Source organism: Ammospiza caudacuta, chromosome 14 (genome assembly GCF_027887145.1).
Source record: "Ammospiza caudacuta isolate bAmmCau1 chromosome 14, bAmmCau1.pri, whole genome shotgun sequence".
NCBI classification, from domain to species: Eukaryota; Metazoa; Chordata; class Aves; order Passeriformes; family Passerellidae; genus Ammospiza; species Ammospiza caudacuta.
In genome coordinates, this window is record NC_080606.1 from 12,661,953 (window position 1) to 12,676,326 (window position 14,374).

General features: G+C 37.8%; 1 protein-coding gene across 1 annotated transcript in view; it reads left to right on the top strand.

Annotated features, from left to right (window-relative positions):
* STK26 (serine/threonine kinase 26) overlaps window positions 1-11,183 on the top strand; it is a 29,570-nt gene extending 18,387 nt beyond the window's left edge. Inside the window, exons 4-12 of the mRNA XM_058813973.1 lie at window positions 2,805-2,861; window positions 4,521-4,629; window positions 4,720-4,877; window positions 6,325-6,510; window positions 7,149-7,297; window positions 7,956-8,049; window positions 8,532-8,594; window positions 8,685-8,821; window positions 9,248-11,183. Of these exons, the coding sequence (XP_058669956.1) occupies window positions 2,805-2,861; window positions 4,521-4,629; window positions 4,720-4,877; window positions 6,325-6,510; window positions 7,149-7,297; window positions 7,956-8,049; window positions 8,532-8,594; window positions 8,685-8,821; window positions 9,248-9,272 (978 nt within the window). The 3' untranslated portion in view covers window positions 9,273-11,183. The remainder of the gene's footprint in view (window positions 1-2,804; window positions 2,862-4,520; window positions 4,630-4,719; window positions 4,878-6,324; window positions 6,511-7,148; window positions 7,298-7,955; window positions 8,050-8,531; window positions 8,595-8,684; window positions 8,822-9,247) is intronic.
* The last annotated feature ends 3,191 nt before the right edge of the window (window positions 11,184-14,374 follow it).

Sequence of the window (14,374 nt, forward strand, 5' to 3'; positions counted from 1 at the left end):
CAGATTGTTCTTGTCATAATTTTGTAATTTTTGAGTTTTCCCTCCAGCAAGATAGTTGATAACTAAAAATTGTTACAACTAAAACATGGCAGAAGAGATGTAATTGTGAGGGGGTTCTAATTGCAAACATTTCAGATGAGAGGGCGTTTTTTTGTTCCAATGATAAGGTCTGTTCTACATATTCTTTGCACTTCAGGATGCAGAAGCAACCCAGTCCCAGGGAGCCTGGGGCTTGCCAGCTGCATGCAGGCTCTCCCAGATGCCCCTGCTGCTGAAAGGCAGAAAGGAAGAGTGTCTTTATTTCACTTACTTGACTGAAGAGTGTCTTTATTTCAATTACTTGACTTAGAGTGTCTTTATTTCAATTACTTGACTTTCTAACTTGTGACATTCTGCAGCCTAGCTGTTCATTAGCTACAGCTTGTATATCCCACCTGTAAATGTGATTTTAAAACTATGGACAGTCCTTTAAGAGTTTTCCTAGCAGTGCAATGTTACTTGTCTGTTATCAGGTATTTTAGTCTCGAGAAACCTTATCATTGGTACAAGATGGCAAGGTCAGCTTCCTTGAGGTTCTTGTGATGAAGTTGATGCCAGTTATTGTGACACAAAAAGGTACAAAAGCCCCATGTCATGGTAGTGTGGGACATCTTGAAGTTCAAATGGGAGTTTCCCATTGAATTAACCTTAAAGTTTAGGTATTAGTAATTTTTTCCTGAATTTTCCTTGGGTGTCTGGCAAGATCAATAGTGTTTTATAAACATACTGGTAGGTGATGTGCAAGCATATATACAGTCAGAGAATGCACCTTAATAAACACATTTGTGTACAATAATAAAATGTTTTACCTTTGTACCCTGGCTTTCACTAATGTGGGTAAAATCATATGAGCTTCAGCTGTATTGCAGCTTTTGTGGTTGTAAGATAATTTAAGTCCTGATGGAGGTATTTGTAGCTATTTCATATTTGTAGAAGATCAGGATCTAAATTTGTCTCCTCATCCCCTATTGCACTTGGATTGCAATTAACATCTTAATTAATAAACCATTGGGTGTGCAGGGTCCCCTTGATAAGTTAGGTTAGATAGCTGAAATGAGTGTTTTCCTCCAGCTTAATGGCTTGTCAAAATGCATTAGTCCCCTACCAGTTCAGGCAAGAAAAAGATTAAAAGTATTAAAAGTTACTATAGTTCTGGCATGTTCTGGTTGCACAAATTTGGAAAGTGCACTTGATGAAGTGCTTCAGGTGGACTTTCCAGCAGTACCATAGAGATAAATCTCTTGATGACTGGAATTCCATGATTCTTTTCCTTATTTGTGCCATTTAGACCAAGGTTTTCAGTCTCTAGCTTTGTAATTATTACAGCCACCTGAGCTTGCTCTTTTCTTTTGCAATTGAAACAAACTTGAAGTTATTCTCAGCTTTTCAGATTTAAATATGGAGAAATCCTACAGTGACATCCAGAGACTTCCATCAGAATTGTGCAGCACTTTGTGCAGCAAAACTTTGAGACAATCTAAAGATTCCGGTTGTTCTGCCCTATTTATACTTGGCTGACAGAAAATAGCCAGGAAAAAGGTTGTTCATGCCTGGCTAGAAAATGCCCACACCCGAGTGCAGTGGATAGCAGCAATTTCTTTGAGACATTGTTTGAGAAACAGTACTTACTCATTTTCACCCTGTACTGTTTTCAAGTAAAAGTCAAATTCTCCAAACATGTCTGCTAACCACAATGTTTGCCTTGAACAGGAGTTCCTTGCAGGTCTTCTGAGCTGACAAAGTTGGGCTTTATAAAAACTGCTAAAATTAGCCAGCCCTTCCCTGCTGAGATCATAATATTGGAATAGACTCTCATAAATGGTGTGGTTTTTAAATTTAGTATAAATCTAATAGAGCACACTTTGTTAGGATGATTGGATGTGGTGCTTTCAGAAACTGCACCTTTATTTGCTTGCTGAGTTTTCTTTAGATTTCCATCCCTGGGCAGGCCATAGGGTGGGAAAGTATACAATGGAGAATGCAAGAGGCTTTAAAGAGTGCTCCTGCCCTAAGCTTGTGCTCTGTAATGAGAAACTAGTACTGGTAAATATTTGCTGGAAACTTATACAGTGTGTGTGGTACTTCACCAGCTACGATTCAGTTGAGTATTTTAATAGCTGGGTTTTATTTTAAATCAATATATTTATTCACGAAATTTTCTTGACTAGTACCACATAGATTCATATTTGAGTTTTGTTTCTTGAGGGGTCTCTAGCAAGAAGTAGTCTGTAGATTTGCTAAGTGCTTCCATTTTTGTTTCTGTGAACCAGCCACCTTTTGCAGTGACAAGCCAAGGACAAAGTCAGTACCTAGAAATCACTGTTAGAATAATTTGTCAGTTCTAGAGGATGAGACATCTCCACAGAGGAAGTGCAGAAACACATATTCTCAAAGTCCTCAGAACAATTATTTGTATTTAATTAAAACTTAAACCACTGCCTAATCACTTGTTTCCCTCTAAGTTCTGTTCCTTTAAGTGAAATAATTTTAGACACTATGTAGCAGAAATTGGTTAGTACTGATGGTGTTTTTTCATTGTTTTTTTTAAATACAGAAGTCAAACTTATTAATTAATATATTAAGACTTCGCAGGAGCTGTGTGATCATTCTACAAGAAGTAATTGCATACAACTAGGTGATTAACAACTCTCTATTTACTTTTCCTAAGACTGTGCTAGTGGTCTATTGAAATATATATATAAATTTTTTATGGCAGCCTTGGACTTTTGACAACTCCTTCCTTTTGACAATGCCTTCCTTTACAGGGCACAAAACTATGGATAATAATGGAATACTTGGGTGGAGGGTCAGCTTTGGATCTTGTAAGTATATGATTTCTTTTTTTTGCATTATAAATATCAGTGAACTTTATTTCATTGTGGTTTTATATCACTTTATAAAAATAAGTACCTGGAGGCAGCTGATACTACATCACTGCTATGTGGTAATGGTCTAAAAAGTGTGAATTTGAATGGTAGTCCTGTCACATTGAATTGTGTTAATTTTTCTGTATTGCTCTTTGGGCTGTAAGCATTAGGAAGCATCCATTTGTTTTCAGTTCTCAGGGTTTTTTTTTTTAGTTTGAGAAGTCCTTTTCTTGCTGTATGTTTGCTGGAGGTTTGGGGTCCTCTGTCCATCACTTCTCACCTCCTCCAAGTAGAATTCATTACAGTTCAGTAAAAAATGTTTCCTTTAGGTTTGGATCTTGGGAATGAATGAGGAGTGTGTCCACAGACAGTTAATTTGAACTGGTTAAAGGATGTTGGGTTTTCCATGTTCAGGTATTTTCAGTTAAGCATGAAAGTGCCTTTTAGTTCAGATAGTGTGGCATTCATGGAGGGTGTAGGCTGGAGAGTGCACAAGCACAGTCTGCTGAGTGTCAATGTGGTTTCCCTATGGTTTCAGGGCAGCTCTGCCTCAGCTGCAGTGCTACAGACCCACCCTTTCCTGTGAGATTATATAGCTCAGTCTTTGTGTGATTCTGAAGGGAAAATACCATGTCCTCACTATTACAGAATGGTAATAATTATGTTTTCACTAACAGGAGTCCTGTCTGTGAGAGTTGAAGTATGTGCTTGACTTCACAAATCTATTTAAACTTCTTTATCAAATTACATCACATCAGCTCATCAAAAGCACAGTAATTAGGTGTAGCTTGTGGTAGTTTGTAGCTCTAGAACTTGGCCCTTTTGAGGAAGGGGCTGTGAGATACTCTAAAACTTTTGAGTAATTGATTGTATTCTGTGGAGTGTCAGAAACAGGGAAATAGCTATTACTAGTGCCAATTTAAATCACTGAACCTGTAGAGGAATAAAATTTTAGAAGAATAAAATTTCAGTTTTGCCTCGCTTTGCTTTACCATAATTTCATGGTGTTCACTGTTTTGGTGCTGTGGTGTTAGTATTTTTTTGATTGCTCACTTTAATTTTTTTTTGTTTTATTTGCATAGCTTTTTAATGTGCAATGTTTACACTTAATACATTAGCAGCTTTATAGTAGTATGTTATGTTCCTGATACAAAACCAAGCATGGAATCAAAAATACTGGGACAAGTGAAAACTGCATCTTTAAATTTAAAACCCACAATCAACAGATAAATCTATTTTGAAATGAACTGGATTTCTTAATTTAATTAATCTAAATTGCAAAATTCAGTTTGCTGTGTTTGCTGCTTGTAGGGAAATACAAATTTGTGGAAAGTTAGTTGTTACTTTTCTTATGCTTTGCATGCTGAGGGGAGCACAGACAGTGTGTTTGAGGAGTAAGAGCGTTTTCAGTATATTGGCAGTAGAGATGTGAAGGTGATCATTCCAGTGGCACCTATTTCAATTAGAATACTGACATATTGCATTGAATATTGCATTAATTTGGTTAGTTCTTTAATTTTGAAAAATGTTTCAGGTTTAAGATTTAATTGAATCAAAACAAGGCAAAAATTAGATAAAAGACTAAAACGATTTTAATGTGTCTTTTTTCCAAAGCTGCGTGCTGGCCCATTTGATGAGTTCCAGATTGCTACTATGCTAAAGGAAATCTTGAAAGGTCTTGACTACCTACACTCAGAGAAGAAAATTCACAGGGATATAAAAGGTGTGCAACATTTTGAATGTTACTTTAACAAAACTTTAAAAACCATTAAACAGTATTCTAATTAGTTACTATGTTATTTCCCCTTGGCAGCTGCCAATGTCTTGTTATCAGAACAAGGTGATGTTAAGCTTGCTGATTTTGGAGTTGCTGGGCAGCTAACAGACACACAAATTAAGAGAAATACCTTTGTTGGAACCCCGTTTTGGATGGCCCCTGAAGTTATTCAGCAGTCAGCATACGATTCAAAAGTAAGTAAAACTTTTTTTTTTTTTTTTTGTATCTGGTTATCCAACAGCATTTGTTTTGATTTTTTTTTTGCTTTTAGCTCTATGAGTATGGAGAGGTAAAAAAAGTAGATTTGAAATTACAGGGTTTCAAATAATAAAATTAAAAGTAGGATTGAATTTGTTTTATACAGTAGTTACCTGTCATTGTACTCAGGTACAAAGTCACCAAGTAAAATGGTGATGTCATGTCTCTTTCAGAGCAACTCCCTGAATTGGGGGTGGTTGGTTGGTTTGGTTTCAGTTCAATGTTTTGCATTTAATTCAAACAGTAATAAAATACTCACAAGGTAAAATGCCACCAGAACATGGCAGTTCATTTAAAGCCAAGATGGTGGACTCTCTACTCCAAAAGCTGGAAAGTAAACTAGAAATTCATACATTTTAGTACTTCCAGAAATTTGTAAGCCCCATCTCTTCTTTAAAATAATTTTGCTCCAATACACAATTGTTGGTTATGGTATTTCAGTAATAAGCAGTGAGTTTAATTCTTTGCTATAAAGTACAGCTATTTTAGGTCTTGTGAGCAAAAAGGAATATTGGAGAGATGCAAATTGTAATCCTTGTTTACTCTATGGGCAGTTTTGGTTTATGTTTCTGGGCCAAGTGTAGTCATCTACTGCCAAACACTTTTTTAATGAGAAACACCTTTAGTGATCTAAGTAGCTATTGGAGCTCATCTGAAAAGATGCAAGTAATAATGTATTTCACTTGGGAAAAGAAATCAACATCAGAAAAAAATTTAGAATACTAGTATTTTATATATGATATCAAAATATCATACTGTGTATTGATACAAAGTCAGAATTTGTTTATAGTGATGCTTTTAGCTAAAATAAGTAGTACTTAATTATTCTGCTGTGACTTACACTGTGACCTTGGTGTTTCAAGTCTAACTAGTTGTCAATAATTCTCCAGCTAAATTCATCAAGCAGTCTGTTAGGAAAGAGATTAAGTGATCTCCTGCTGGATTTGATTCAGCTTTCTACCTTGTTCATTTAGAGTGAGCTGTCAAACAAGGTTGGATACCTAAACAAACTCTGAATTAGACATAGGAAATTTGTGGCAATTAGTCATTAACATATGGAAGATATCAAAGGAAGATCAATATCTCTGAAGCTTTTTCAAAAATGTGTAAATTTAGGTGTCCATTTAACTTGCTGGTAGTGTTAAAACACCAACTGCAACAAAAATGATGATCTGTGATGTTTGTCATTAAACCCTGATTAAGTCAGCCAGGCCTTTGTGTGTCAGGTGTTCCTGAAGTGTTAGAAGGGAATGTTTGCATTATCTACTTAGACTAACATTAATTTTATAATATAGATGCATTATCTGTGAAGATGTCAGTTATTGAATACTTAGTCATGACAGCCCATAATTTTGTACTAACAGTCACTTTTCCCTCTCTCAGGCTGACATTTGGTCACTGGGCATCACTGCAATTGAACTGGCCAAGGGGGAGCCTCCCAACTCAGATATGCATCCAATGAGAGTTCTGTTCCTCATTCCGAAAAACAATCCTCCCACTTTATTAGGAGACTTCAGTAAACCTTTTAAAGAATTCATTGATGCATGTCTGAATAAGGACCCAACATTTGTGAGTAGATAAATGTGTGTGCATGTGTGTGTAGATGTTTCAGTTTTGTTTTCTGCTCTCCTGTGCTTGTGAAGTATTTTGCTAACACTGTGCATCTTCAGTGGTTGAAATCATTTTAGGGACTATACTTTGCACTGTGAATTTTAGTGGTGCTTTTTAATGTCTCTGCTCTCTCCTAGTTTGTTTTGTTTAAAATACTCAAAAGGAGGAGGGAGAATGCTGAAATAAATTACAGTGGCAGAGGCAGATTCCTAAAATGCACTCTGAACTAGGATAATGTCAGAAGAGAAGCCTTAACAGAGGAGAGAAACATCTGAAGTCCTTTGCTTCAGCACAGCTTTTGGTGTCTGAATTCAGCTTACAAGGAAATGTTGCACTGGAGAGTTTTCATTAGTCATTTTCCTGGGTGTGACCTTCTAACGTGGAAGGATAAGCTCTATAGTCTATGGGTGACTTGATCGTATTTTTAGCGTGCTCGTAAATGTGAATTACTGGCTTCTCTGACTTCCTGTTTCACTAATTTCCTGATATTATACAAGTTAGCTCTAGAAGTCTGTTGTCTTACTAAGTCTCCCCTATTAGCATTTAAAATCATGAAATGTTAGCATGACATTAAATATTTAATGTGTTTCTTACAGCGCCCCACTGCAAAAGAACTTCTGAAGCACAAATTCATTATGAAAAATGCCAAGAAGACTTCCTATCTGACAGAACTGATTGATAGGTTTAAGAGATGGAAAGCAGAGGGACACAGTAGTGATGAAAGTGATTCAGATGGTTCAGATTCGTAAGTTTAATTTGTAGTCTTTTTTGGGTGTGGTTTTTTGGTTTCAATAATGTTTTTAAAGTGGGTTTACCGCAGCTTTTCTGTGTAATAACACCATTTCTGTACATCTGTCTCTGGTCCTTTTTTTTTATTGTCTTCTTCCAAGAAAACTCCCTGTATGGCCCTAAAGAGTAACACATAATTCAATCTGTGTGCTTGTTACATCTGTAAATTTTCTTTCTTTAAACTTAATTTCAGTTCTGTTTAAGTGCTATCTATTTCCTAGTCTGAGGCCAGTGGTTATACCAAAACCACTGAGTCACAGTTAGAGATATTGCAGAGCAAAGCTGAGGTGCATGAAGAAGTTTGCATAGTGCCTGGGGAATAACATGCTTTCTGTAAGTGTCTTGTTTTTCTGGCTATCAGATAACTCTTAAATGGGATGCCATGGGAGAAGGTAAGCCTTGTAGGCAGATACCATCTTCTGTTTGCTTTTGATCACATTTCAATTTATTCAGCCTCTTTTCAAGTTCAGTTAATGTTTTAATATGTGTTTTCCTTATTATTTCAAGAAATACGGAACTAATCCTGATAGTCTTGTGATGTATTTGGGTTACCTGTGCTTGCTGGGTGTGCTGTTGTGGCTGGTATTATGTACATCATGTCCTTTTTGTTTCAGGGAGTCCAGCAACAAAGAGAATAATTCTCACCCTGAGTGGAGCTTCACTACAGTTCGGAAGAAGCCGGACGCGAAGAAGCTCCAGAACGGGACGGTGCGTACAGACAGAGGAGTTCTTCTTTTAACTGTTGCTTCTGAAGCCACTTTAAGGAGGACAGTGATAAAACTTAGTAACTTCACTTTTCATGAGAACTGACTGGTTTTTTTGCAGTTCAAGAGAATAATGCATGTTAGAGATATTTCCTATGCCCTGTCAGCCTTAAATCAAAATATACTGCAGATGTACTCTAGTATCCTTTCATAGAGATGGGAATTTTAAAGTCTCTTACTAGTGAGGGAAAACTGAACTGTTTTTCTGATGCTGAATGACATTGTTTGAGATGTCTCATCATGCATCTGTTTCAATATCCCATAACATTTGTTGATGTAGTGTGTCTTTGTGGGTTTTGTAATGTATTTTAAACACTTTGTTAAATTTAATTCAACTCCCAAAATCACATGTGGCAGTGTGTATGTTGTATATGTGCTGATATAAGTTGTAATATGCTGATGTAGTGTATATTTGTTAACTTCTAGGATCAGGATCTTGTTAAAACCCTGAGTTGTTTAACTATGATAATCACCCCTGTGTTTGCTGAGGTAAGTGTTGGCTTAAAAATCTTCTTTGAAAGTGTTAGCCAAGTGTCTAATAACTTTTCTGAGTTTTAAATTCTTTGGTTTGCTCCTCAGCTCAAGCAGCAGGACACAAATAATGCTAACAGAAAGAAAGCAATTGAGGAACTTGAGAAAAGCATCAATGTGGCAGAAGCAACATGTCCAGGGATCACAGATAAGATGGTGAAGAAACTTATGGAGAAATTTCAGAAGTAAGTAGTTTAGTGATAAGAGAGATATCTGCTATGTCCAGTGCTTTAGCTTTGTAGTTACATGTTGCAGTGTGATTCCAATAGTTACAGGTAACACTTCTGTTTGAGACTAAAACTAATACTAACAATTACTGTATCTGCTCCTGAAGTGCTACAGCTTTACTGTAGTTGCTCCATCTTGCTTCTTTAGTTTAGCCTGCACGTTTGTCTTAAACATATTTACAGGCAAGAGGGGAGACAGAGAATCTTTTTCTTACCTCTTTTAGTAATGTTTTCTTAAAAATGTCACTTCTGGTGGGTTTTGTACTATAAACCATTGAGATGAAGGCATGTACTACTTTAGTGATGCAGAAACATTTATGTGCTGTTTGCCTAGCTGAAACAATATAATTAATACATTTTTTAACTTGCATTTTTTATCTGTAGATTTTCTGTTAATGACTCATCCTAAGAAACTTCACACAATTGACTGCTGTTTCGTATGGACCCAGTGAAACCCACCAAAACTACTTCAAGCTTGGCAGTGCTTAGCTCATGAGCTCCTTGTGCCTTTTGGATCTTTGCAACATATTGATGGTGATTGAGGATTTGAAGCACCTACTCAACTATTTTGTGGCAGTGCACATGGTTTTATATTTTCAGGAAATTATTTTGTAAAGAACAACTTTTAATATTGTAGTTTCACCTGTTTAATCTGATAAATGTTGAGGTGCAGTTTTGCTTTTAGAAATAACCATTACTTTAGTTAATAAAATGTGCAAGTACAGTATGTTTTGATGCTATTTTGTTCCTGTACATGGAGTTGTACAGGTCTTTTATATTCATGAGTTAAACTTTTGTAAATCACTAATGAGCTTCAGAGAAAAATAGCTTTTTCACAAGCATATTCAAGACATGTAATGTAGTGGCAAGGGTATTGCTGTAGCACCTGCTTCAACCAGCATATAGTTATCGTGCCCTGAAAAACAAACCTGCAACAGTATCTATTTTAATTCTAAATTGGTACAGTATTTTAGGCAGCTCTATGATTAAATATATTTGAGAGCAATATGGCAATAGTTTGCAGGTGATATGTAGCAACAGGTCTATCCTGATGTACAGTCTGTGTATTACCTTTTAGAACAGGTTTTGAAGTAGTAACTCAATCTTATATCATCATGGTAGGAAAAATTTAGAGCAATACAGTTGAGGGGGTGGGGCTTTCGGCAATAATGGACAAAACCTGAAGTCCAGTTTAACTTAATTTAATTTTTTTTCCTCTGAGTCTACATGCCTGGGTGGAAGGGAGCCAGAGAAGCCGAGCGTCGCATGTTACATACCTCACCCGCAGGTGTCGATGGGTGTAACACCAGCGTTCTGTGTGGTGGTGTTGTTTCTCCTGTAAGATATTTATACACATTTTTGTTCTGAAATACATTAAATACAGTACATCAACATCATTTGTTTATAATTTTCTGAAAGTGTATTTTAAATATGTATTTACCAGTTAATATGCAAATAACTGAGTTATAGATATTCTTTCACAAAAAAGGTAGTACTGTGCAGTACGGAGTGATTTTTTTCATAAAAAGTAGGTAAGACTATAAAGTTGCTTTCAGTTATATATTTATGGTACTGCTAGATGGGTAATCTCTTCTGTTGTTTTGTTTTGATTTGGTTTTTTTCCCTTTTTCAACCCAGTATGTATATTATGCTGAAGTTTTGAACTGGGATTGTTTTTCAGTACTTAGCTGTGGAACTGTTGGTGTAAATTTATTTTTGATAAAGGCTGGGTGTGTTTATTTTATGGTTCAGACCTGCACATTTTGTTTTTGCACAAAAGTCATTTTAAAGAATCTGAAATATATCTGCCAAATATTGAAAAAGTAATGGTGTGCAAGTAAATACTGCATTTTTCGTCAAATGTTGCCATTACATCGTTTTTATATAAAGGACACTTGTGAGAGATGGTGGTTAGATATGCCAAGGACAATTATTTTCAATGGTGCCTACACTGTAAAAAAAATTACTTTTAACTCCTTGTTTTAATTTTAAAAAAATGTTTCTGTTTAAAACTTTCATCTGCTATATAACTGAAATTCAATTAGAATTTATATCTGAGAAAAAAGTCTGGAAATAGTTTTTGAAAACAATAATGTTATGGATTAAATAAATATTTTTATAAATGTAAAAGCAGCAAAAGTTGTAAATACAGTTGATCTGAAGCTTTACAAAATAACTGCATCACAGAAACAAATTGTAGTGCTCCTCTAGCTTCTGTAGTTGTTAGTCTTGTAAATCTGTTTATAGATGAAGCTTATTTCAATGTTTTGGGGGGTTTTAAATGGTTTAAAAATAAATATTTAAGTTCTGTAAACTTTCATGAGCTTGTTCTCTTGTGTATCATTCTGTTCTGGATTTCAGCAGCTGTGCAGAGGTGTGGACATGTCAGGCACAAACTCGTGTTGGGAGAAAGGTGTTCCCTGCCTGGGTGTGTTGCAAAGCTCTGGGTGCCCCACGCTGTCCTTGGCCAGGGGACACCTCCCAGCTGCTGTGCCCCAGGAATGGATGGAGCAGCCCCAGGGGTCACTTTGGTTCCTTTCCTAGGGAGGAGACTCTGGGATGTGTGGGACTCTGGGCAGTGCAGCGGTGTCATGGCTCTGTCATGGCTTTGTCACAGCTCTGCCGGCCTTTGGCCTCAGCACAGGGCAGTGAAGGGACACAAAGGCCTATGCCACAGCTCCCTCAACTTTCAGCAGCCTCAACACAAATCTCACTTTAAGGAGATCCATTTAAATTTTTCAGAATTAAAGATGTGTTTTTCCCTCCATGTCACTTCCCTTAAGGTGTTCTTTTCCTGTGGCAGTCTGAGGGAAGCACTGATGGGCATTTCTCCTGAGTTTTGTAACTGATGGCTCTGCCCTGTTGACACAGAATCTTTAATCTGTGCAGCTTCACAGACAGTTCTGGGTAGGTGGGGTTAGCAAATGACATGGGAAATTGGAACCTGACATGTTTGAGATAAAACTGTAATGAGTTGCTGAACTATAGTGCCTCTTCTTTTCCTGTGGAATGGGTGGGATGTATACCTACCTCATGGGACAGCATGGGAAAAACTCCCTCACATGTGTACAAAACAGACATTCTCTTGTATTACAGTTCATTCAATAAGGGTGGTTTTTTTATGCTGCATATGCCTAAAGTCTCTGTGCATAGTAAGACTTTAATTAGCTCCTAAGAAGGGACATCTGTATTGCTGATTCCAGAAATGAGCTGTCTTTTTCCCACATTTTAGTTATTGATGAACTGTGTAACTTAATCAGCAGTATTCTGTTGCTGGCAGGTAACTAATGGAAAGATAGATCCAAATATTCATGCAGGAACCATCTCTTGCTCTTTTGGTGTGCCAGGCTTCCTGCTGTAGGTTGAGAAGAATTGTTGCTGAAGTAATCTTATCAAAGTAATCTGAATTGCAGAGTGGAGAAATGTATTTGTTCTAGATGAGTCCTTTATCAATGTAACCATTCTTTAAGCCCTTGGTCTCTGACCACTCTGTTAATTTCTGTGCACTGTAGTGTCATCACACCTGCTCTAGCCTTGCAATTTCGACAGCTGAATAGGAGAGTGTGTAGGTTTTAATGTGTTTGCACAAAGTTTGTTAAAAGTCTGATTTTTATTGCACTGTTTTATGACTTAACACTGGAATAAGATTCTTTTCCTCTTGGCAAAGTTTTAGTGGTGTGTATGTTGGCTTATTTCACAGCTTTATCTATTTTGTCTAAACCTTTATCTGTTTTATATAAACCACTCACTTCTATCTGAATGCACTGAGTAGCTTAATGTTTTCCCACTGTGATGCTGCAGTGCCTCTCCCCCCCTCAATAATCCTTTGTGTAAGGACTGTAACAGTTTACATTTTCCAGGTTCTGCTGTTTGTCTTTCACCACCAGCAAACCAAATCTTTCCACGTCCTCTCTCCATCTTTGTTTTCTTTCCTAGGGGAACGAAATCACTTAAATAGTTGTCCTTATCTCGAGGTCTCGAGGGTGAATAGCGCTGAGCAGGGAGTGAGGGGAAGGACTTAGGCAAGGGTTGTTTCAATTGTTCCTTGACAAGTCAGCCACTGCTTACTGGGATTGTTCTTTAATTTTAATCAGTCAGTAAAGTGGTTTAAGCAATGAATTTAGCTCAGAGATGTTGATTTGTGTCACTTGCTGACGAGCTGCTTTGTTCCTCTGCTATTGTTGACCATGTGTAGGATGTGCTGAGGCACAGTGCCCACACTGCCCCAATGCTCCCTAGTCCATGGAAAAATCCAAAAATAGTTCCCAAGCCCTTGTTTCTCCCTCTCAATGCTGTTTTCCCAGCACAGCCTTGAAGACCAGCCCTGGCAGTTCCTGAGGATTTGGGCAGGCTGTTTGTACAATGATCTCTCGTGGTGGGACATGCTCAAGGTGTGTCTCCACGTGCTTTGAGGAGCTAACAGTGATTGTGGAGTATCCCAGGGCTGTGATTGCAGCCTGTGTTTGAAATGCTGCTGCTTTTTTTAACCCTCTACCAAACTGTGCCCACAGACTGCCATTCTTAAATGTTGTACTGAGTGGTGATTCTTGCTCTTTCCAAGCTGCAGAGCTTTGGGAATGGGGTAGAAACAGCCCTCTAGGCAGAATTATCCCTTTTTTCAGTAAAACATGTGCCAGAGCAGCATGAGGGATCACTGCAGCTCCCAACTTCAGCACAGGGTAACCAGGAGCAGAAGCAAACCTTACAATGTACTCACTTGTTGGGCTAATGCATTTCTTTGGGCAACCAACCAAGAATGTGGCTGTTTGCAGCAGCCTTCAGGGATCTCCACAAGTGTCCCCAGTTGCTGGGACAGCAAAGGCACAGAGGAGGCCAGGCAGCAGAGCAGGAGAAGGAAACCACCTCCTGGGAGCACTGAGGGAAGCTCCTGAGGTGGGAGGCACAGGGCAAGGTGTGCTGGGGGGGGTGCCTGCAGGACTGGGGTGCAGATTTCACAGGGCAGAAAGAGGAACTCAAAACTCCAGTGTGAACAATTATTTTTTATTGTCCACCTTCTAAAACAAAGGACAGCAACATGCAGAGTGAGCAGGACCCATAAGCCCAGTTCTTTCTACATTTTAATCTATCTTTTTTGTCCCAATTTCCATGTTTCTGAAATCCTTCTAGCAGGCTGGAGTGGTTTCTCCACCACGGATTTTCTGGGCTGTCTCCCTGCTCAGAGTCATGTCCTACAAAGACTTACAGGGTTGTTCTTGAAGAAGATTACAAAGATCTCCCCCTAAAATCTTATGAAGGTGTCATAATTCTCAAGATTTCCGAGTAGATTTCGTGTAGATTTAGGGTAACAGTAAGTTTTTAAAATAAAAGTACTTCCAAGAAGCTGCTTGTTCCATTCCTACCTGCTCCTGATATCTTTTTTCCCATGCTGCTTAACTGAGGACAGAATTGAGGAAGAAAAGGACCCCAAAGAACCTCCTTACACGTCTCTCTCCCTCAGATTTAAGCAGAGCACTGAGGTACTGGGGCTGCCAGGAGGTGATGGCTGATGTG